This window comes from Diabrotica virgifera, chromosome 6, assembly GCF_917563875.1.
Source record: "Diabrotica virgifera virgifera chromosome 6, PGI_DIABVI_V3a".
Lineage (NCBI taxonomy): Eukaryota > Metazoa > Arthropoda > Insecta > Coleoptera > Chrysomelidae > Diabrotica > Diabrotica virgifera.
Genome location: NC_065448.1, coordinates 235,190,779 through 235,216,175, shown reverse-complemented (window position 1 = coordinate 235,216,175; position 25,397 = coordinate 235,190,779). Strand labels below are relative to the sequence as shown.

The 25,397-nt window shown below is 34.3% G+C and overlaps 1 protein-coding gene across 15 annotated transcripts in view; it reads right to left on the bottom strand.

The window, feature by feature from the left end:
- The window catches only part of LOC114335908 (protein unc-80 homolog), a 180,207-nt gene that overhangs the window by 21,878 nt on the left and 132,932 nt on the right, over window positions 1–25,397 (bottom strand). For 14 of the 15 annotated variants that reach the window (XM_050654754.1, XM_050654762.1, XM_050654753.1 and 11 more), the window contains 21 exons: window positions 24,414–24,661; window positions 21,991–22,198; window positions 21,582–21,768; window positions 21,074–21,287; window positions 20,758–20,962; window positions 19,695–19,827; window positions 18,562–18,702; window positions 18,210–18,509; window positions 17,249–17,483; window positions 16,110–16,305; window positions 15,820–16,038; window positions 15,403–15,548; window positions 11,766–12,093; window positions 9,581–9,784; window positions 8,287–8,403; window positions 8,092–8,229; window positions 5,422–5,545; window positions 5,122–5,334; window positions 4,020–4,204; window positions 2,042–2,198; window positions 1,786–1,956 (listed from right to left, as the gene is read on the bottom strand). In XM_050654754.1, coding sequence (XP_050510711.1) covers window positions 1,786–1,956; window positions 2,042–2,198; window positions 4,020–4,204; window positions 5,122–5,334; window positions 5,422–5,545; window positions 8,092–8,229; window positions 8,287–8,403; window positions 9,581–9,784; window positions 11,766–12,093; window positions 15,403–15,548; window positions 15,820–16,038; window positions 16,110–16,305; window positions 17,249–17,483; window positions 18,210–18,509; window positions 18,562–18,702; window positions 19,695–19,827; window positions 20,758–20,962; window positions 21,074–21,287; window positions 21,582–21,768; window positions 21,991–22,198; window positions 24,414–24,661 — 4,069 coding nt within the window. The remainder of the gene's footprint in view (window positions 1–1,785; window positions 1,957–2,041; window positions 2,199–4,019; window positions 4,205–5,121; window positions 5,335–5,421; window positions 5,546–8,091; window positions 8,230–8,286; window positions 8,404–9,580; window positions 9,785–11,765; window positions 12,094–15,402; window positions 15,549–15,819; window positions 16,039–16,109; window positions 16,306–17,248; window positions 17,484–18,209; window positions 18,510–18,561; window positions 18,703–19,694; window positions 19,828–20,757; window positions 20,963–21,073; window positions 21,288–21,581; window positions 21,769–21,990; window positions 22,199–24,413; window positions 24,662–25,397) is intronic. The other variant, XR_007699013.1, reaches the window with a different exon arrangement.

The following is a 25,397-nucleotide window of genomic DNA, read 5'->3' as shown; positions in this document are numbered from 1 at the left end:
AGATTATAAATATATTTTTTTGTAATTTACACGCGCGAAAGTAGAATAATACAGTACCGTAGCTACCCGCCCACATACACAACTCGCGCGAGTTTAAGCGTGTCAGTCGCTTCGAGTGAACATTTTATCTCCGGCTCTGTATCAAGCCTACTTTCGCGCTAAAAATTACAAAAGAAAGTATTTTTAATCTTTGATTAAAATATAAACGTTGCACTAATTTTTGACATTCTTTGTGAGTAATTAGATCGTACCATAGACTCACTTTTAAGCTTTGAAACAATTAAAACAAATTATAAACAACAGAGAAATCGTATATTTATTTTGCTGTTTCATAACTTTTTTGTAAATGGTTGGAAAAAATTTTTAATGCATTCATTTTCAAGACCTATGAAATACGCATTTCAAGTATTTTTTAAAATTAGAATATAATAAACAATTTCTAAAAAATGTTAATTTATTTATAACAATTTTTTTAAAACATTTAAAGATTATGCAAAAAAATGAAAAATTTATATTTTGTCGACAAAATATCAAATAGGCATCACATCTTTATAATCTTTCTAAGTTTGATCAATGTCTCATTATTATTTTGGTTGTTATTGCGACTGTAAATTGTTAATTAACAATTGAATTGTTGCTAAAATATTCGTTTCATTTTAACCGGCTTCTGAATTTATAATCTATACCAAGAAAGCTTTTATTTCACCAAGCTATATAATTATTGATAAATAATTACTTGCCCAAAAAATTTATTTGAAAATTCGAGATTTTATTGGGAAAACCCACATTTTCCGAGGAAAATTTTCGTCGGAGCAAATCGGGAAAAACATGCCTCTATGTAGAATTAAATTGGGGTGAATTTTTATTTGAGTATTTTTGGTGTAAACGTAAAATCTTCGGAGTTATAGAGCAATAATTTAAAAAAATACGATTTGTCGGCGCCATTTTATTTATAAAAAAAGTAGCACACTATCTGTGGACTTTGCATACCTATATTAATAATATATAGGATCTTATAGTCCGATTAAAGCAATAACATTGCTGGTAAATAACCTTTCTTTGTACTTTACTAATTAGACTACGTATTATAACTATTTTTTTATTCAAAATTTAAAGATTATGCAAAAAAAAGAAAAATTTATATTTTGTCGATAAAATATTGAACAAGCATCTCATCTTTATAATCTTTATAAGTTTGATCAATGTATCATGATTATTTTGGTTATTATTGCGATCGTAAATTGTTAATTAACAATTGAATTGTTGCTAAAATATTCGTTTAATTTTCACCGACTTCTGGAATTACAATCTATACCAAGAAATCTTTGATATCACTAAGTTATTTAATTATTGATTAATAATTACTTACCTAAAACTTTATTTGAAAAATAAAGTTTTTGTTAGGAAAACCCGCATTTTTCGAGGAAAATTTTCGTCGGAGCAAATCGTGAAAAACATATCTCTATGCAGAATTTAATTGCGGTGAATTTTTATTTGGGTGTTATTGTTGTAAAGTTAAAATCTTCGGAGTTATAGAGCAATAATTGAAAAAAATACGATTTGTCGGCGCCATTTTGTTTATAAAAAAAGTAGCACACTATTTGAGGACTTTGCATAACTATATTATTAATATATAGGATGTTATAATTCGATTCCAGCAATAAAATTGCTGGTATTTAACTTTTCCATGAATTTTGCTAATTAGCCCAGAGTACTGGAAAGTGCTGTCTTTTTTAAGAAGGCTCAAATTTATGTATAAAACGATTTAGAAATTACTAAAAATACCTTTGAGATGGGAATGCATGATGTCGTGAGTTCCAGCACTCTTTCCATGATGACCTTCGCCTGTTAGAAGACCTATTAATGAAGGTCTTTGAGTTCTGGTTGAATGGACTTCTGTTGTCATTTGACAGGTAGGAGCAGAATCTTTCTTTGTATCGAACAAGTTCTCTCGTGCTTAAAGAAAACAATAGACTTGAATGGAGGTAATTAAAAACAGGGAAAACCACCGTCATATAAGGAGTTTTAGAAAAGCACTTACAGTTTTCAATTTCTTCTTTCAACAGTTTCATCTCGTGGGCTAGTTCCATTAATAGTGCTCCCCTGCCTTTTGGAAGCGGCAAACCGATGCTGTGCATCTTATTTCTTATTTTGGAATGCATATTTCGTTCAAAATCTGATATAGGCGGTTGTGCTAGCTAAATATATACAAACAAGTTATTAATTAGTTATTATCTCTCCAGAGATCATCAGAGGGGCTATTTGATTTGCTCTATCAGATCAGAGCAGATCATAATTATATCCGCTCTGTTCATCTCAAGAGAAAGTGAAATGTACGTAAGGGGATGATTAGTTATCCCTGAATCGAAATGAAACATAAGTTGTCTTTCATTTTCTCAGTTTACTAATATTGTGAGTACACGGAACCATCTTTTATTGGATTTTTTTCCTAGACGAATGGACGGGTCCGTGACTGCATATTGCAGAGTCCCAGAAATTGGTTTGGTTCCACGGTAGAGGTATTCAGATTTGGGACTTCTCATTTCGATTTTTAGTCCATTTCTGATTCGGTTTCTTTGTGGATTCCTATTCAAAAATGTTCTCTTTAAAGAAATCTGAAGGGTGCCGGGCGGAATTTTTGAGCAGAAATTGTTTAAACAATTTTTTTAAACAAATACAAAAGATCACGTTTTTTTTGTTCTGGAACATATATTTTTAAGTTTTGTGGGTCATTCTAAACAAGAAGGGTATGTTGTAAATTTTCTAAAAATTGATAGTTTTCGAGTTATAGGCGATTTAAAATCTGAAAAATGCGAAAATACGCATATTCGGGGCCTAAAAACTCATATTTAAATTACTATTTTTGAGGTTGCCAGATACTTAAATTGAAGTGTTGTTCTGAAGCTATTTTCTTGTGGCATTTTTATAATCAAGTATATTCAAATGGGAAATAAGCCATAAAATCAATAAAACCATTTTTAGGTAAAATTGTGGCTTATTTCCCATTTGAATATACTTAACTTAAATTGAAGATCAAACATTCAGCTTCAAGATTCTGAAGAGTGATTGCGTCTAACCTTAATTTAAACCGTTGTTTTTTAATTATTAAATATAATAGTCCATCCGATTTTTTGCAGGTGCGGCGAGCTCTATTTCAAAAATCTCCAATTTTCCTCCGAAAGATATTTTTTCTAGATTCTTTGGGACATTCTAAATAAAATATTTTTCTTGACATTTTTCTCAAAAGTTAACAGTTTTAAAGTTAATATAGCGTTAAATAAGCGATTTAAAATCCAAAAATGCGTTTTTTTGGCATTTTTCTGATTTTAAATCGCTTATAACTTTAAAACTGTTAACTTTTGAGAAAAATTTCATGAGACTTATTTTATTTAGAATATCCCAAAGAATAGAAAAAATATTTTTCGAAGGAAAATAGGAGATTTTTGAAATAGAATGCGCCGCATTGGCAAGAAAATCGGATAAAGACGCATATTTAACAATTAAAAAACAACATTATAAATTAAGGTTAGACGCGATCACTCTTCAGAATCTTGAAGACGAATATTTAATATTCAATATAAGTATCTGGCAACCTCAACAATTCTAATTGAAATATGAGTTTTTAAGCCTCGAAAATGCGTATTTTCGCATTTTTCAGATTTTAAAACGACTATAATTTGAAAACTATCAATTTTTAAGAAAAATTACAAGATACCTTTCTTGTTTAGAATGAACCAAAAAAACCTAAAAATATATGCTCCAGAGCAAAAAAACGTGATCTTTTGTATTTGTTTAAAAAAATTGTTTAAAAAATTTCTGCCCAAAAATTCCGCCCGGCACACTTCAGATTTGTTTAAAGGAGACATTTTTGAATAGTAATCCACAAAGAAACCGAATCAGAATTTTTTTCAGATGGGAGCGGTCTCACCACATGGACTATTTGTAAATTTTAATTGTAAACAAATTTTAAATTGATATGACGAAAATTATTCATATAATTATTGTTTTCGTGATTTTACCTTTTGGAATATGAAGGGTTGCATTAAGATATACAGAACGGTCCGGTGAGTAACGACGAAATCTAAAAAGTCCCAAACAAAGGTCGCAGCTTCATTTCTTTTGCCAAGTTCCCTCATAGTTCGCCCGATCTTCGACCACTCGTTCATCAACTCGCCTTCAAAACATATCGCCATGATTTTTAAAGCTACAAAAAAAATGATATCAATTAATAGCAAAATTTAACTTAGTTGCCACCGTGCTTCGTCAAGCCGTCGGTCTCGGTTACGTAAGTGGTGAAGACCCTAACACTAGACCGTAGCCAGAAAGTTACACGAACTTACTACTCTCCAATATTGTCAGAATGTTTTCAGGCATATTTCATACTTGTCAATATACTAGTAAGAATGTGATTGTTAAACGCTTATTAACCTACATACCACCTACAACGTCCTTGCAAACAATCTGCTAAAAAGATCCAAAACATACACAGAAGAAATCGTTGGGGATTATCAATGCAGATTTAGACCGGACCGCTCTACTATTGACCCGATATTTACAATAAAACAGATAATGGAAAAATGCTGGGAGTTTGATCGTGAGCTTCATCAGATGTTCATAGATTTTAATCAAGCATTTGATAAGGTATGCAGGGCTCGACTGTGAACAGCGATGCAGAAACTTGGATTTCTAAAAAAAACTAGTCACCTTGATACGGATGTGTATGGAACGGTTACGATTTAGGGTGAGAGATGGATAACAATACTTAGAGATATTTGAAATAAACAATGGACTAAAACAGGTAGAGGCACTTTTACCACAACTCTTCAACTTAGCTCTGGCACACATAATCAGAAGTGCAAGAATCGAAAAACGGACTACAGTATTTCATCGAGAAGGACCAAACTTACTGTTGGAATTTGCAGACGATATCAATCTAATGGAGATTACTCAAGACAGACAAGAGTGGAGGCATGCTGTCGAGTCGGCTAAAATCCACGAAGGGCTGTAACGCACGAAGTACATTCTTAGAAGTATGATGACATTTTGACAATTATGGAAAGTAACATAGTCTTCCCAAACTTTTCCCAGAAGATAATTTCAAATTTCTGTTATCATACCTACCTAAGAACGCCACTTGGTATAAAGATGTTTTGATTTTCGCAGATAATTTCACATCCCTTGTGCCAGTAAAAGTCAAACTTCCAGTTCTATTTTCCGCCGTTGGTTTAACATTCGGACCTGAAGGATTCAAACTCTTCGTATTTGGTGGACTCATGGCATGCAGTACCAGAGTTAGTGCGAAACTAATGTCGGCTTGTTTCATTTGACCAACGTCTACAAAAATGATGTTTTATGTACAACATTGCTTTACGGATACATTCACAAAAGATAAAGTTACTTCAATCAGTGATTTTAGGTTACCTTTCCTTCCAGATCCTACTCGAAGACACAGAGGCATGATAAGGTTAATAATCATGCTCTCAGTTTTTTCTTGAGATGGGAAAAGGGAACTACCACCGCACACTTGCTCCAAAGTGGATGTATCCTAAAAATAAATTGCATTAACCACAAAATTTAACCATTAAACGCCACAGATACAGTAAGAGTACAAATATCTTGGTCATGAAACACGAATCACGAGAGACAATTAAACATGCGAATTGAAACTAAGAATTATCCTCTCCTGGGGGCGCATACGGTAAACTCAGAGACGTATTCAAAAGTGATGTTCCAATCTGCTTGAAACGGAAAGTCTTTAGCCAATGCGTTTTACCGGTTATGACCTATGGTGCTGCAACTCTAACATTAACAACCGCATCTGCTAAGAAGCTGAGAATTGCTCAACGTAAGATGGAAAGGTCGATGGTTGGTGTGTCACTGCGGGACCATATAACAAACGAAGAACTACGATTGAGAACAGAGTCACAGATGTTGTATATCAGGTGACTAAACTTAAACGGAAGTGGGCCGGTCATGTGGCCCGTCTGACAGATAGGAGATGGACAAAGAGGTTGCTCGAGTGGAGACCAAGAGCCGATAAAAGAAGTAGAGGAAGACCATCCACGTGATGGACGGACAATATAAAAATAATGACCACTAATTGGATTCTAAGCGCCCAGGACAGAAGATAGTGGAGGAATATAGGGGAGGCCTATATCCAGCATTGGATACAAAGGGCTGATTGATGATGATGATGATGAAACACCAAAGAAACAAAAAAATATACTTCTATGAAAACTAAAGATATAGGACAGAGGTAGCAAGATCTGCATTTAAAAAAATGGTTAAGCTATTGAAATGTAATGATTTATTAATGCCCATAAAAATCAGGTTACTACGATGTTATATCTTTCCTATACTGTTGTACGGAGTTCAGTCGTGGACTCTCACAGACGCCACCTGCAAAAAGTTGAGGATTTCGAAATCATCGAATCCTGAAGATATCTTAGATATACTAAATTACTAGTCAGGGTGTTTTGTCGAGAATGCCAAAAGGAAACGAGCTGTTAACCACAATAATAACAATAATCACATCCTTACAATTTGAAAAACTGAATTCGTGACTTTAAACGAAAATTGTTTTGACATTAATATTTTTTTAAAGCATTTTTAAATTACAGGAATACATCGGTATTTACACAGTAATAATATAGGAATTTCACATTACAGAGTACCGTAAAATGGGGTGAATATAGGAACAGTGGGATGAATAGGAACAAAACTTCACTAAACAATTACAATAATCTTCCTAAACACATATATTACTTTCGTTGGGATATTTAATTTTTTTCAAGTTGACTAACGTGATATGGCTTTAGGAAATTTAGATTTGTGTTGTTGGCGTCACTGGTTCCTATGTTCTCGGCGTGCAAACAAAGTTGTTAATTTTGAGGATATTTCTCATCCTAAAAAACTTTCTCAGTAAGTACAAAATATCTGTCAAAGTATATTGAAGAGTATTGATTTTTTGTTTATTCTAACCTTTACAACAATATAACATGATGGTATTTTGATTCATCCGTTAACTTTTTTTGTTAAAAACAATTATTATTGTTCACGTCATGAATTTGATATATGTGGGGTGGATAGGAACATAATATTTACCGTGTTGCCATTCACCCCACATATTAGAAATTACTTTTGTATCTAATATCTCCATAGAGTAAGACCAAACGAAACAATATCTCATCTAACAACAGACCATGCCTTGCAAAACGTGTTTCTAGCGGTTAGCTATCGTCTCCAATCCAAAACAAACTTCTATCAGGGTTCTCAACCACGCGTGGTATTAATGAACATATTTTTTTCAATTATTATGGGCACTAATTATCAGCATCCGGCTCGAAGGACCAAATGTGGATTCGGTAAATTCCTGCTGTCCAAAACGTTTAAATGTATGTCAAAAATCAACAAGACCCATGAAGATTATGTTGCGCAAAATAGTTGAGAAATGAAAAACAGGACGAGGCAGGAATGAATCCACAATAGCTAAATACAAGTTTTCTAGACTATCAAAGAAACTGGTTAATAATCTTTCAGAGAAAAATGCCAAATTAAAGTTTAAAAAATATTTTTCATTTCAGCAATATATTTTATTTCCAAAAATACAAACTTTATATTTATTTGTGTATGTTACTTTACACCTTAGACACTTTTTACCTCTTTCTATTGACCCTACAAATGTACGAATAGGAACACAATAGTTTTTAATACAGGTGTTCCCATTCACTCCACTTCGTGGGGTGAATAGGAACACCAGGTTTTGATTTTTTTGTGATTAAAGTATTAACTATTTAATTTATTAACATCTAAATATCAAAAGAGGAAGGTAAGACCCAAATAAAAATGCATAAGTTTTATGTTTGCAATATGTGATAGTGACATTTTTTTCAGTTGAAAGTTGAAAACCGTTCCTATATTCACCCCATTTTACGGTATACTTACAAGCGTAATAAACAAATCAAAGATCTATTAAAACGAAACTGTGCATCCTTCGGAGCAAAAATGAAGACAGTAAGTAAAACAAATGAAAGATATATTGTACTAGTATGTCCCTTATAGCCTTATTTACAGTTTGCTTGAAATACTTACTTGCATATTTTGAATTTGTAGAGCAATGAGACGCACCACCATGGAGCAAAAGTGTGGTGGGGGAGCTTGCCTCAATAGCGCCGCTGTAGCTGAGGTCATTCCTTCAGATTGACAGTTGTCACCACTTACCACTAAACTCTGCAAATGTTCATAAAAGTTACGCAAATATTTTACCATATTACTGCGTGTTTTTACCTGACATGTACTGATAAGTGCTTTAATCTGAGACCAGTGGATTATGTAGGGATATTTAACCATTGTATCGTAAATGCCCTTAAGTAATCCTGCTGCTGCATCCCAATCAGTGTTTCTCTAAAAATAAAGCAAACTACATTTAGAATTTTTACAGAACAGGTTTTTGTTGATTTTCCAACAGGCCGGTACTCCACATTAAGCTTTATTTGTTTTATTCAATTTAGAATAAAATTTGGCATTGGAATGGGAGGATCGGCAGCGTCGTATGGCCTCCTGGGTCACCAGATTTGTCTCCGTAGATTCTTTATGGTGATTTTCGTATCTTTAGTGCAACGAATTCCCAACGAATGCCTACGAATCACTCCGTCAATGCTTCGGAGTTTTGAAGAAAGTTTTAAACAAACGACTAAAAAACAAAAAAAAACATGTTTACATGTTTACTCTGTTTACATGCTTACATGTTTACTTTGATTGGAGTACGAAGGGAACTATTCTTGTTGGAACTTTACCACACTGAGCAAATGGGACGTGAATTATAAATTGTAAAATTCCCTCATCTTCCTTAGTCTCAGCATCCGTTATGGCTTGCAAATTGTAGAAGCCTCGGAGGTGTTACCAGAGAAGGTTCCCATTGTTTTCAATCTATTAGGATGTAGAGTAACATCTTTTGATGTTGTTTTATGTGCTATTAGATTGAAAACTTAGTTTTTTGTTAGCAGTTGCCGCTAGAGCATTCCTGCCATTTCGTTCGTTGCAATCCGTGACTGCACGCCGGAGTTTGTCCTAGTTGGGTCAGAGAGAGCAGAATATGTGCCTCCTGATGAGAGACTAATAAGTTTCGAAACCGGTAGAGGTGCTTGCTGCACTCTCTGATTGGACTAGAATAATGATGCGGCTGTAGTTTCGTGTTGCAACGAAATTGAAAATGGTTATTTATTAAAAAAAAACCTTTATCATTGTATGGACGCCGGTCTATTATTCATCTAACCCGACATGACTATCCCTGCTATCTTTGTTATCTACCACATACGGAAATCGTTGTAAGGAAAAAAGATAAGCGTCTCTTCAAAATAAAGCAACTCACGAAAAATTAGCTTGTTAGTAGTAAATGGTGAAAATAGGCCTGGGATCCCAGACTATTAGTGTACTTTTACATTTTACTTCGATTTATCTAAAAATATGCAAAAAGTTTACAAGTTTGCAAATATGTTCATTGCTTCAGTGTGGTTATAAAAGAAAAAACAAGCAAATTATATATAAATATGTCTGTCCACGAAATAGTTTCAGCACTTACCCTTATAGAAGTCTTTTTAGATATTTTTTGGAACACTTTATCCAGTCTTCTCAGAATAGTGACCAAAGCTGGACGCATGGCATCATTAGACCAATCAGTGGATGGTAAAATGTACGTCATATAATGCTGCAAACCTCTGCATCCCATAGATTCTGGATCATAAGGGGACACTTTCAACAACGTGTGAGCTATATCAGCTAATCGCTGAAAACAAAACATTTTGTCATTTATTTGTAGAGTATAGCAGTAAATTTTATACGAAATAAAGGTATGCAGTTAAGGCATGTACAATGTACATACGTGAAATTATTAAAATAATTTCAGAGTTATATGGATTGTATAATAGGAATGCTAGTTCAAATGAAATTGAGAGAGGAATTATGTTGTACAGACAATACCTACCATATACAATCGTGGTATTCAGATACGTAGCTTTCTGTTACCTATCGTATAGCAGGTCTTCACTCGCGGTATTTGATCGCGAATAAAACCGCGATGTATTGACTGTATTTTAGCAAGTGGTACTATACTGGAAGTGTTGCAATCGTGTTGCCTATGGCGCGGTCAACAGTCAAAATAGAGAGAGCGCGTCGTGTCTTTACACTTCGACGCGAGGCAGTGAAGAGGTTCGTGGTATTTTTTCCCTACGTCTATTGCGTTCAAGCGGAGAAGACAGAGAGCGAAAATGCGTCCGTTAACGTCGAGAGAAGTATGTACTTGAATAGGGATAAAACTAGGTACTAGAAGTTATTATTCAGGAATTATTTAAATTTAAGTGTGAAAGTTATAGTTATAGGTATAATAGGTATAGCGAAAAGTATATTATTTGTCTTCTTCTTTTGGCATCATAACCCTGGATGGGTCTTTGCCTGTCTGGCTATGTCCTTCTTGTCCCAGCCATGACAGTATTTGACTTTTCACAAATCTTACAATGCCATACCCTTCAGGTCATTAACCTCGTCGTTTCTCCTGATTCTCCATGTCCCGTCTTCCTCTTGCACCGGGTCATATACTTTTCTCAGTATCTTTCTCTCGAATGTCCTGAGGTGGGCTTCATCTTTTTTCGTCATTACCCAGATTTCACAACCATTGGTTACTACGGGTCTAATCAAAGTTCTGTAGATAGTCATTTTGGTTCTCTTGTCTATTAATTTCGATAACACCAATCTTTTATTAGCAGAGTATGTACGATTTCCACTGGAAATACGTGCATTAATTTCACTACTTACGGAATTCTTCTGATAGATTTCTGTGCCCAGATATGTGAAGGCATCCACACGTTCAATAGTAGGTATATAGTTGTTTATTGTTACATTATTTTCATTCTCAGGTGTTCTTTTGATGGTCGTGTACTTAGTTTTTGTTTCGTTTAGTCGTGTCTTGCTTCTACTAATAATGGCGACATCGTCTGCATATGCAGTAATTTGTACTGTTTTGGTGTTTATATGGCCGGTTACATTGGTTCTTCTAATGACTGCTTCAAGAACTAGGTTGAACAGCATGGTTGAAAGTGCGTCTCCCTGTCTCACCCCCATGTTGATGTCAAACAGGGGAGACAGTTCTCCATCTACTCTAACTGCGGCTTTTGAACCCTGCAACGTCATTTTTATGAGACTGATATATTTTTTGTATATGTACCTAGATTTCGGAGGTCTTCCAGCATTTTGTCTCTTTTCACACTATCAAAAGCTTGTTTAAAGTCTATATACATATTATATAGTTCTATGTCGTATTCATAAGCTTTCTATTGTATTGTTCTAAGTATGAATATGTTGTCTGTAGTGTCTCTATTTGATCTAAATCCATTTGAATAATTACCAATTATATTTTCGGAGTATTCTGACAATCTAGTGTAGATAATGCCCTAAAGGATTTTGTATATTACATTTAGCCATGCAATTGGTCTATAATTCTGGCATTCCCTCTTATCTCCTCTTTTATATATTGGCTGTATAAGGTCAACTGCCCATTCTTCCGGAATTTTGCTCCTTGGTCCATACCAAATTTATCAGGTAATGGATTCTTCTTCAGAGTTCGGGTCCTCCATATTTCAACAATTCTGCCGAAACTCCGTCCGTTCCTGGCGCTTTACTGTTTTTTTATTATTTGATCTACTTCTTCATAACTCGGATTTATATTTCGGATATTATTTGTAGCTTGTGAAAACTGAACAAAAGGAACTTACCACATGAGACCTTATATCCAACAATTCCACCACTTTTCCGTCATTATTACTCTTCTTATTCAGTTCTTGCAGTCTTATCGATGCTTTGCACACAAATTCGCCCACTAAGGACAACAATACATCTCTTGGTCTTCTGTACTCAGCCCTTAAAACCTCGGAATCTTCCACGTCGTGTTCGTACATGCTCTTCGCTCTAGAATGCTCGCTCATAAACTTTGAATGGGAGTCGTCCTCGAAGTCAAATCCTGGAGAATAAGGTCCTCGACTATAATTTCTTTGGCTGGAGCCTTTGTGTTCTGGACTTGACCTATGAGGTCCGTTGTAACTTCTAAAAGAAGATCGGTATGTATAGCATAAAAAATATTTCAAACGTTTATTAACATACAGTTTCCCACAAAAGGAAAATGAAGTTCATAAAAAAACTAAATAATTCGGAAACAAACGTATCAAATAACAAAGAAAGTAATAATATAAATAATAATAATGTAATATGGATGTCGTCAAGTACAAGAAACCATCCAACATATTACAGGAGGCTGCCAGGCATTTGCTGCATCTGAATACAAGGAACGGCATGACTCAGTGGGAAAATCCCTCATCAGGAGATAGCCATCAAGCTGGGACTTCTCCAAACGAACCATCTCCCATATTATCAATACGTCCCTGAGAGTATGCTTGAGGATGGCAACTACAAGTTATACTGGGACCGCACTGTGCTCACAGATCAAACAGTGGCACATAATAGACCAGATCTCGTACTAGTTAATAAATTAACCAGACAAACAACACTAATTATTGTGGCGATACCTAACAACAATAATTTACGTAGTAAATTTACTGAAAAATCGCCAAGTACAGAGATCTGGAAATTCAAATACGAAGACAATGGAGAATGCAGAGTACCCAGACGATACCTATTGTTATGTCTACTACTGGAGTCATTCCGAAGAACCTTCTCGAAATCATAAAAAGGCTGGGTCTAAATGAACATCTTTACAAAACCATGCAGAAAGCTGTACTACTCGCAACGGCCAGATGTGTACGAAAATTTTTGGGAGATACACCTACATACCAAGTCACCTAGGGCTCGATAACACGGAGAGTCCCACCAGAGCTCAATCCTTTTGATATCGTAGGTATCTGGGATGAGTCAATTTTCTCCTTAGAAGGAGTGTGAGCCGTATGGCTAAGTCTGGATGTAGAGCTATTGTACTGTTTGTATATTTTTTTTTGCTTATTCCTTGTTTTTCCATTGCTACCCAGAGTATTGAAAGTGGTACACTATGGTATGACTTTGTCAGATCTATAAAGACTACATGAGTAGAAAGGTTGTGGGGTAATATTTTCTCAATAACCTGCTTTAGAGAAAATATGCTGTCCATACAGGATCTGCCTACACGAAGGACATATTTCCTTAGAGTCTTGAGACAGAATTTATGACAAATAAATGAATATATTAAAAACAAATAAAAAATTCACACGAAGAAATCAAAAGATATTATAAAAACTCGTGAATTTAAATAGAAATTCAAAAAAATCACAAACAAATTAAGTATATCACAAAGAACAAAAAAAGTAAACTAAAACCTGCACAAAAGAGACTAATACCTGGTTGCATCAACAGATCTTATGGTCTAAGAGCTAGCAACGTTTTCGAGAAATCATTTTAAGACGGCTGATTCTTTCATTATTGTTCCCTATGCTTCCTCGAACACCGTACCGGCCATCTAGCTGCTGATACAGGTTGCGTTCATTACTGCGCAGCACACCTGTACAGGTAAACACAAAATCAGGGTGATTGATTAGTGTGAAAAAGCTTAGTAGATCCGCTATAGCAATAGATAGCAATAAAAGTTAATAACAAAAATTATCGCTAACTTTGCGATTCACATTACAAAATTAGTTAAAATGTTACAGGGTGTTCGATAACATAGTGGCAGACCAAACTTTTGTTTTTTTTTTTAATGGAACACCCCATATTTTATTTTATATTCGAAATCTTCTTAACTTCCCCATCACAAAAATATAAAGGTTTGTTATGTTATATAGGGTATTTACAAAGTTATAACCAATGTTCTATAAAAGTCGTAATAAGTTCAGCTCCCTGTATAAATCAAAATAAGCACAACAGCAATGGTTTATTGGTGCCATATTTTTTTGTTGATTGTCAAAATTTATAAAACTGGTTGATATTGCTAATTTTCTTTATATCGAATACAGGGTGAGTCAAAACGCAAGTACATTATTTTCACAGTAATTTTAAATAGAACACCCTAATTAATAACTTGCTCTGAAAAATGAAAATATCTCGAAAACTGACAAATTTAGGCATAGGGAATATTATACAAAAATTAAAGTACGGTAATGCACTTTTGTTGTGACTCACCCTGTATTCTATATAGGAAAAATTAGCAATATCAATAATTCTTAAAAAATTTCACAATAAACAAAAAAAGATGGCACCAATAAACCATCGCTGTTGTGCTTTTTTTATTTATATAGCGAGCTGAACTTGTTACGGTTTTCATAAAAAATTGGTTATAACTTTGTAAAACCCCTATATAACATATTAAACCTTTTTATTTTTGTGATGGGGATGTTAAGAGGATTTAGAATATAAAATAAAATATAGGGTGTTCCATTTAAAAATACATAAGTTTGTTCTGAAACTATCTTATCGAACACCCTGTAACAATGTAACTAATTTCGTAATGTGAAGTTGAAAGTTGGCCACAATTTTTATTATTAACTGTTATTGCTATCTATTACCATTGATTAATAACTACATGGAATATTTATAATCAATTCTATTACTATAGCGGATTTACTGAGCTTTATCACACTCATCAATCACCCTGCATATTGAATTTAAATTATTTTAGGACGAAAAATTTTTTTGTCATTACTTTTTAAACCACAGAAATGCCTGGCAATTACAGTTCATATTTCTAATAATGTTTAAAAAGTCATTTTTCGTCTTACAATAATTTTAAATTCGATATGTTTACTTGTACAAGTGTGCTGCGCAGTAATGAACGCAACCCGTATCAGCAGCCAGATGGCCGATACGGTGTTCGAGGAAGCATAGGGAACAATATATGAAAGAATCAGCCGTCTTAAAATGTTTTTTCCGACGTTGTTAGCTCTTGGTCCATTAAGCTTAAGCCGTACCTTAAGCTTAGCATACGAAACATACGCGTTGAACCATTGAGTCTTAGATTAATTTTTAGATTGATACAATGAATTGCCACGTGGATTACAGATTTTAAACTTTGTCTCAGTTAAAACGTGCTTAGATAAGAATCGAAAATTATGGTGCAACGTAAGTGAGATTTAAATGGGCTGTATCTCTAAGCTGAGCTAGGATAAGCTGGAGCTTACGATTTGTTGGTACAACCAGGCATTAGAGTATTACAAAAAAATCTATGGAATCCAAAAAAGGCCCTAAAGACTTAATAGGAACATAAAAAATACAAAAAGAAAGTAAGAATTTCACAAAAAACATTCAAAAGGGGACTAAGATATTGTCAAAGAATTAGGTATGTAATATACAAACAGAAACTAGAAAACTAAAAAACAATTTAAGAACTTCAAAAAGAAATATAAATAAAACTTCATGTAAATGAAAAATACTTACTTCGTCAAAGATTCACAGTTATTCACCAAGGTTTTTATAGCGACTGCAAGTTGATTTATTATATCTTTCTCCTTCTTGCCTTCTTTGTTATATGTTGGATATTGAATTTGGCGTACATAACATGGTAGAATTGCTTCCAAAATTATCTAAAAATGATTACAATTTTATACGCGCATTTATTGACCAAGTAACTTAATAAACTTATTCGAAAACTACAGGTAAACCAGAATACGAATAGACATGAAAATACTATGAGCACTAGCAGATTTCGAATTACGGAACGGAATACTCAGTTGAACGAGAACCGCTTAGCTGCTAGTAAATATAAAATTTTATATTACAAATAGATACAGTAGAAATCTATGACAATCCTATAAACAGGATTGCTAACTAAGAACTGTAGCTAATAGTTCTTACCAGCATTTGGTATCCTCTAACACTTTCTGACGAATATGAGACTACCATTACGCACATTGAAATACAGTCTAAGATGGTAACCATCTCATTCTCGTCGTGGTAGCAAAAATCGATAGCTTTCAAGGGTTTGTCTTCTTTAACCAATTCTGCGATATTTAGCGGATCTGGAGATGGGGTTTCCAGACTCAGAAGTAAATTGAAGAGACAACTGGATTGAATCTAAAACATTTTTGGTTATAGTAATAGTATTAATAGGTATTGTCATTATTATGTAGAAGTAGGACATGCACCTTATGGGCATCCCCGTAGGTTCCGTCTTCATCCGTATCCAACATTGCAGACACTGAGCCAAACATTTGTAATATGAACGGCTTTCTATTCATCAAATAAAATTGTTTTACTGCATATTCAATTGTAGTCGTCACCAGTTGATTAGTTTGGTGGTTGGAGTAGATCTTTAGCAAAGTGGGCATGATTAGTAGATACCTGTAATAAACAAGTGAATCAACATACAAAACTATTAAAACTATTAAAAAACTGCGTTTAAGAAGATTAACAGCGAATACATTGTTTAAACTGCCAAAGAGAAGACAATACACGCGGTAGTCACCAGCAGATCAAGTAGAGAAAATTGTCAGAAACCAAAAAGACTATGTATTAATTAGACAAAGATATAGGAACGTAAAGATATCACCACAACATATCCAAGTACTGACATAGGATTAGGTCACAACCCAGTAGTGATCAAAATGGCCTGACAGATCAAATAAATAATCGATTAAGGATGTTATAGAACAAATTCTGCAAAATATTGACACGGTTACAGAATGGTTATTAATAAAGACAGAAATAGATCAAAGTCAAAAGGAAATTCTGACACCAACCAGATACAAAAAGAAGTAATGGATGACTTAGAAATTTTTTTAATTTAATGGAAGAAAAACGTCAACATAATAATCAGATGTACAAAAGCGTGGATCAAAAAAATAAAATACAAAATTAAGCAAGCGAAAGATGAATGGTTAAAACAACAATGCGCAGAAATAGAAGTATATCAGATAAAATATGATAGTTTTAACACACACAAAAAATAAGGCGTTAACTCTCAACAATAGAAAAAGAAAACCGGAAATACTGAAAGATACAAAGTTGAAATTAGTTTTGAATAATAACGAAAAATTAAGGAGATAGATGGAATACATCAATGAGTTGTTTACCAGAACACGGATATTAAAAGAGGAAATTAAGATGGCATTAAAAAAAGCAGGTCTGGACCAATTTCCAGTAGAAAGCTTAAAATGCATAAAAGTAGCCTTACATTTACGAAATTTTTAAAAGCCTAATTGAAAAAATTATTTAACAAATAAATACAGAAAATATACAACAACCTAATGACGTCCCAAGCAAAATTTGTATAAAATTTACTTACCCATTCGTCGAAAAAATATTTTTGAAATGGAACGCTGCATTGATATATGTCGCGGTGACGTATCTCAAAATGCAGGCGTCTTCCGAATGAAGGACCAAAGCTCCATTGAGCACGTTCACGAAGAGATGGATATCTCCGGAGTAAGCAAAGTTACCAGCCATTGCTTCGAACATTCGGGCTATCAATCTCACCCACATAAATTTGTGTAAAACATCCAGCCCAAGAAGTTCCTTACCTAAAATATCCAGTCAATTAGCCACAATTTCATATTTTGAGTAGAATTTATTAACGTTAAAACAGAAGAAATAGGGGCTACAGTATTCATCATCATCAATGGTACTACAGCCCTATAAAAGAGCCTCGACCTTCCCAAGTATATTACGCCAGACAGTTCTATCCATTGCTAACTGTTGCCATTCTTCCTATTTTTATAAGAAATACTACGTCTTTACCACCAAATATATATTTATATCTGTGGTATGTCTCGTAGTTGTACCTCCTCCTCCAAATACCATTTTCACAGATGCCACTAAATAGTCCTTTCAGGATCCTTCGTTCAAATATAAGCAAAAGGTTTTCATCTGTTTTTGGTCCATGTCTCCGATCCATATGTCAACACTGGTTGTATAAGGGTTCTTTATATGGTTATTTTTATTTTTTGGCTTAAGTTTCTGCTTCTCAATCTACTCAGTCCAAAATAACATTTGTCTGCTAGGATTATCCTTCCCTTGATTTCATCCGTCATGACGTTCTCCTTGGTGATGAGGGAGCCTAAGTATATGAATTTGTCCACCACTTTAAAAGGATATCGTGAATTGGTGACCGATGAATAACATATTTTGGTCATCCGTGGTATTAGATATTAGAGTAATCAGTTTTGGACATTGAACATACAAGACGACCTGCCACGATATACAAGCCCATTTAGAAATGCTGTATATTTCTTTCTCAGTGTACTTACCAAGTGGTCCACTTTTATATAAATCCAAATCAGATTCCAAAGCTTTCCTGGGAAACGATGGTAGTTTCATCAACTCCTCGTGAAGAAACACCACTCTTTGCACCACCATATCAACATTTTTTAAAATAGCCCATGTCAAAAGGACTTTCCCTATTTCCACAAACTTATGCAACAATTCTTGTTTTTGTAGAGCGTTAAAAGCAACGTCTGGTTTCATATGGACAAGCTCCAGTTGTGGATACTGCGATCTTTTAAAAAAATAGTAATCACGAACGTATGATGAAGGATTTCGAATTTGATCTAAAAAATAATTTTGGTGTAGCAATAGAAATATTATATTTTCGATACTTACGAGTTTTGTAATCTACCAAAAAGAATTCTTTATGTTTAGATTCCTCTATGCCAAAGAAATCCAAAGCTTCTCGTAATATTTGACAAAATTGTGTATCTTCTTGAACAGGGAACTGAGATGGGATTCCTCCGGCATCTGGATCTGAAATTACAAAATAGTTCAGTCAGCAGATATTTGATTTCTAAAAACGAGAAGAACAAGCTAAATTTTACTGAAAATATCAATTTTGGCACCCCAAGAAGGGGTAAAAAAGTTTGCCACTCTTGCCCCGGGCTTCCGCTGAAACTCGCTTCGTAGTTTGGCATTATAATTGTCTAGCTATTAAATCTTTTGTTTAGAGCTGTACCGAGCCGCATTATTCCTAGAATTTTTATACTGTTAACTTGCGCGTGTTTACTCTAGTTAGAAAAATGTATAATACTTATGTTCTGTAGCCATTTTCTAAGTTTCAAGCTGCCGTGTACTTAATATAAAAACACAAGTTCTAATGACAACTACGAATGTTACTGTTAGTACACACTTTTCAATTAGGTAGTATAGCTAAAGGTATAAATAATCAAACACCCCCGTTTTATCTCTTTCTAAGTTCTCGTCGAGATCGCACATGATGTGAATTTATTTTATTAGTGAAGCAACCCGCAGTTTGTGGTAAGTTGAACTAATTTTCTTAACTTATTCAAACCATGATAAAGATTTTTCGTCAAAATTTTGCATTGTCATTTTGGTAATTCTTACCCTGGCTTATAGGTGAAAGTAAGATAATCGAAAATACCGGAAAAATGTGTTACCTTTTAATAAAAAATTGACCTATCGCTAAATTTTTCACAAAAATGTTGTAGTTTCTGAGAATACCTCTGTTTCGTTTTTGTCCGGCCACACAAGCTACTATTAATACATTAAAGTAAATATAAGACAAAGTAAACTTGCATTTATTACAAAAGACAAATCGTCATAACTTTCAGACAGCGTATCGTACAGCAGCTAACACGCGACTAAATTTGACAACAACGAAATACAAATACATACTTTAAATCGTAGCATAGCTGCCGCTGTTACACCGCGCCATGTGTTTTAAGCTGCCTCGATGTGTGTTTGACCTAACTCTAAACTCTAAACAAATAAAGAAAGCTTACCTTGCGGACCGTGGACGATAATTTTCTTCGCAGAAGGGACGTTTGCCGTCAACAAAATGGACGCATCGCATTGTTCTTTGCGTAGAATTTGTTTGAGATCTTTAAACATAATGCCATGGACGCTATGAACAACCTTAAAAGAATAATTTTAAATTTTAATCAAGTAGTATACATACATACCTATCTCAAAGAATAGAGAAAAATGTTTTGATGAGCTAAAATTTTTAATGCATGCATTATTCCGATATTAACATATGGGGCACAAATATGGACAAGCACAAAAAAGAATATCAATATACTCACAGTTACTCAACACGTGATGGAAAGAGCAATGATAGGCATATCACTTATTAAGGACAGCAAAAACACATGGATAAGACAGAAAACCAAAGTCACCGATGTGGTACAAAAATCATTAAAATTGAAATGGGAATACGCTGGACATGTAACTAGGAGCAATCTTAACAAATGGCACAGAACAATTCTAACCTGAGACCATACCAACACAAAAGACCCAGAGGCAGACCTCCTACGAGATGGACAGATGATCTGAAACGAACTGCCAAGAAAAGTTGGCTACAAGTAGCGTACAAAAAAAAACAATGGAAAGGAAGACTTGAAGAGGCTTATGTTCAGATATGGACGTGAATGGCTAGACGAAGTAGAAGAAGAAGATCTCAAAGAATAGTAAAAAATGTTTTATACTTAGTACATATAAGTCCGTAAGTATGAGTATTTTTGTATTAAGGATAGAATTGTGTGTTTGTATGATTGAAAATCTATTGCAACTGGCTAAATGTTTACTATCTATGCCAAAAATTATGCGTATATATTTTTGAAATGAAGTCGGTGGCGCAAACATATCAAAGGATTACGTACAATCTGAGTTAGTTCGGTACAATCGTGCCCTCAGCTGAACGTACCTCAAGTAAATCGTCCCATACCAGTCAAAAGTAAAATTTATTGATTACTATGATGAGCTATACAAATCATGAGTATGTATAAAATTCTTTTTCAAATGAAAAAAAACAGTGATTTTTACATCCAATAACAAAGTACATACCATCCATAAAAGTGATAGGGCAGCTCCAATCAACTTCTGACCATCTTCATGTGGAGATCTTACGTAGAACATCACGTAACCAATTATATAATTGTATAGAGCAAACGCTGCTTGCTGTGGTAGCTTTGGAATAAATCTGATCAAATGCCTTAAAATTTTGAACATGAGTTCTTGTTTTTCTCTGGTTAGTCTTTCCAAAATGTATCTAAAAGAAGGTGTAAAACATTCAACCTCACTTTGTTTTATTAGAAAAACATATTAGGAGCAATTAGCAGTTTTTAGTCATACCTATGTATATAATTATTAAAGTACATACCTTAAAAATAGAGCACTATCTTCTACCAAACACGTCCATATTACCTGGTAAGCGACTTCATAGACAGCGTTTCCATCGGCTGACACTGCAGCATCGTCTAGGAGATTGATTATTTGAACTACAGCAGAACAAAGACATGACGGAAACAGAGAATGCGCCGAATGGAGATGATGACCAGTATTTCGTGGTTGGCCATCAACTTGTTCATCATCAACTAAAATTATTATTATATATCAATATAATTGACAGATATATATATTTTAATAATGGCAACGACCATCAACTTATATAAACGAAAATGATAAATATATATAATAAATATATAATAGGCTCTACTTTAACTCTGTTTCAGGCCTGTTATCTTCTACATGAAAAAATAATGACGTTTGCTCTATAAATGTATGTTCGCAAATGCTTCGTTTCCGAGATACGGGATGCTTAAATTTTTTTTACAAACTGATGGTAAAATTTATTTAATTTTATAATATTTTGTTTTTTATCAACTCACCTTCCTCGTGTTCTTCTCCAGTATGGTAGAGACTAGGCTCATGAGCAGCTTGGATGGTTATAGGAATGGTAGTTATTAAGAAGTTTTCTCTTTCTTCCCTCTTCTTGTCGTCTTGTGCTTGCAGGGCCATTTTGATTAATTCAGTTTGTTGCTTCTTTCTAGTTTTGGTAGCTGTTACTAGAGAGCGCTAAAACAAGTATACCTAATATAAGTATACATAATTAAATTGCAAAAATATGTCGATATCTTCTTTAACTCTCGTCATATATGAAAATGGGTTTAACTAGTTCTCAAATATTATTTGAAGAACGTTGTAATAGCTTTTTTGTTATCCTGTAGTTATCACTGTTGCAGTATATTCTGCTGGGGTTAAATATTTAATAGTCATACATTTTTCAAAATTACTTACATGCCTCTCTTGATTTATAGTAACTTCTTCAACTTTGGTCTTTACTAACAACTCCCAGGGGGAATCAACAACATCCAGTGATTCTATACCAATTTTTGGAGATGGCAGAGTAAACTCTATTCCTGGAGGGGGAACTTTAAAAAGAACTTGAGCATTTTCCTCCATTCTGGGCCATGGTTGGTATCTCATTTTCCACAAAACTTGAAAACTACAAAAATAACAAAAATTATGGAATAGATATATATTTATAAATAGCATATTTCGCCTTTTTAGGCCATTGTCTAGTTTTTGTCAGAAGAGATTCTGACGGAAGACCTAGAAGTTGGACAGAACGTTATACTTTAGAGAACATTTAAGGATAATTGCCGAGAAGCTAAAATCCAGAACATCATTCAGAAGCTCTGCAACACAACATGGAGAGCATACTTTGATCTTCAGACTTAGGTCTTGTTTATTCTGTAGCTGAATATTGCGCACCAATATGGATCAACAGTGCTCACGTTCAAAAAATTGATGTCCAGCTTAAAAACACTATGAGAATTATCGTTGGAGTAATCAAATCCACAACAATGAATTGGCTACCAGGGCTAAGCGATATTCCTCCACAACACCTTCGCTGACTCAATCTGCTAACCAAAGAATATAAAAATATCCTTAAGAATACAGCTCTGCTCATAAGAATGTATAAGACGCAACCAAAAGTCAACTGCTCTCCAGAAAATCTCCCATACAAATTGCAGAATCGGCCGCAGCCACAACATGATCACCAAATAGGTCCATGAATGGTTGTAAGCTTAACCAAATACAATTATACCTTACATCACGTGACATCTCTTGGATCTGGCCTACCACGAAAGACCTGGTGCACACTTAACCGCATCAGAACTCAACATGGTCGATGTTTGTATATGTTGCATATATGGGGTAAAACATAGTCAATACAAAATATACAAAATACTTATGGCGTGACTTACCTTATGTGTTTCTACTCAGAAAATTCTTTGTTGTACTTACAGAACAAGAGAGAAGGAAAAGACAAATAATAAAATTGTATTTTGCAAATCAAACATTATTTATTGAAACAAAATTAAAAAGATCCTATGATCTCTCGCGATTTTACATAAAGAGATCATGTTTAGCAAAAATAAAATGAAAAGTTTACATAAAAAAGTAATACCTTATACATCATAGTCCTGTATTTTCTCTTGGTTGATTTTAAGTCCAAGGCACAGTTCACTTCACTAAATGTAACTTTACATATGTAACAGTACATCAATGAATGGTTGTTTCCATAGTTCATAAAAAATTCAGCATTTCTTAAAACAAATCGGCAGTACTCGAACAAAAATATTTAAGAACTGAATAGTTCGTTCGTATATTAAAGGGGATCAAAAAAGATAAAATAAAAGCAACTCCATGCTTTAACTATGATGTTGAAACTGGTAACACAAAAGAAAACTGCTAAGTCCTGCTTGCATGTAAGAACCGATAATGGTATGATAATATCGACATCCGCCTAACAGTAGCGATAATGCCGGTGTCACGTTGTAAACCGCCATGTATGCCGGGCTGAGCTAAGCTACCAGCCGGCCGAAGAACTTGCAACTAAACTTCACTTGGTGAGTCCAGGACTCTCGATTCCAAAACTTGACTGCTCTACAGCTCAAACGTGACTCTTCACAGCCCAAACGACTACACAGACTATATCGATCTCCTCCAACTCAATCTTCCGAAACCAAACGCCCCTTCCAGAAATATCATTCGATCTTCCCATCAATAATCTCAACGACTCAACAGACTTAAGACACTTCTCTAATTAGCATCTTGACAAATTAGAAATCACTTAGAAATATTTTTAGCCACACCCTCTAAACTTGCAAATCTTCTTTTACTACGCCATCGATATTTCTCAGACAATCAAAGATTTACCAACTCATGGGTTTAGCGTCACCTTGGACAGAACTTTTACCATGATAATAGCTGAATCGGCTTAAATAACATCGGACCTCGCTGAACATTCTCAGAGCTCTTATCGTAATAAGATAAACATTTACCACAGTCTCAAAGTCGGTAGCGGCAGTAATCTGAGCTTAATGAGTACCACTTATCAACAAAAATTCAGACTATCGTCTCGAAAAATCATTAAACCTCTTTGAATTAAAACCGCTATTCTCAGTATAGTAAACAACTCGAGGTACTTATCTACGCCAAATCCCTGAGAAAAGTTAGATAAACAACACAATATCCGATGATCGATCCAATATTATGAGAATCGAAAAAGAATCACAAATGATCCAATTCCACGCAATACCCGGTACAATTCCTGAAACGGATTTATGCATATAGGGTGGAACAAAAATAATATTAGGGTTTCGAAAACGTTAGTGACTTTCGTACCCGTTACACATCAACAAGCAACTTACCGTAAAATAGCGTTAATTCTTATAGCACAATCTGGATGAGACAGTCCATGCTGCATTATATCGGACACTGTTTGAGGAGACTTTACGGCACCTAATATGAAAATAGAAGCAGCACATGCTGTGACTTCTTGATTGGGTTCCAGAAGCAGCTCCCAGGCGACTGGAATGATATCGAGGAAGTTTTCTTCGGTCATGATAACTGCACCTTTAAGTAGAACTGCCAAAGGCGAGTGAAAAGCGTCCTTTACCTATAATTAAGATACCAAATTAATTTCAATACAAAAAGTGAGGACTTGTGTAACTGAGTGACTTTAAAATTTAAAGTAAGATTTAGTCCAATCAACAGCCATTTTCTTGTGGAATTTTAAAAACTAAGGTCGATTTCCTTGAAAATTTGGAGTTAGGTAGTAATTATAACTTTTGTCAAAATCTACCCTATGCCGAACTGCACTTTTGCCCTGGAGGTGAAAACAACCCAAGCTAGGGGATGAAAATTTTTTAATCAAAATATCTATGGAAATCGATAGAGTGACCGACTAAAGTAAATTTTGTTCTATAAATTTTTTTGCAAAATAACTTTCCAAGTTATTTGGGATCGAAACGATGCATTTTTCATTGAAAAAACACACGTTTTATAACCGTTTTTCATGAATAACTTAAAAAAAAAATTTATTTTATAGAAAAAGTCATTAAATACAAATTGTAGCTAATAAAAATTAAGAAATTCGCGTCTGAAAGACCTATGTAATCCCAATAACAACTGAGTTAGTACTCTTTAAAGGACGGTTATTTTCGAAGAACACCGAAATGGAGAACCTTTAATCTCAAATAACTCGAATGTAGCGCAATTTTTTGGGAAAACTTAATAAACATCTTTATTCAGTTATTCAGTTATTTAAACATCTTCAGTTCATTAAAAAACCTTTCACATCTTCAGAAAACCTTTCAAATAAGCTCTGATAAAAGTTTCTTGCGTAAGAACTG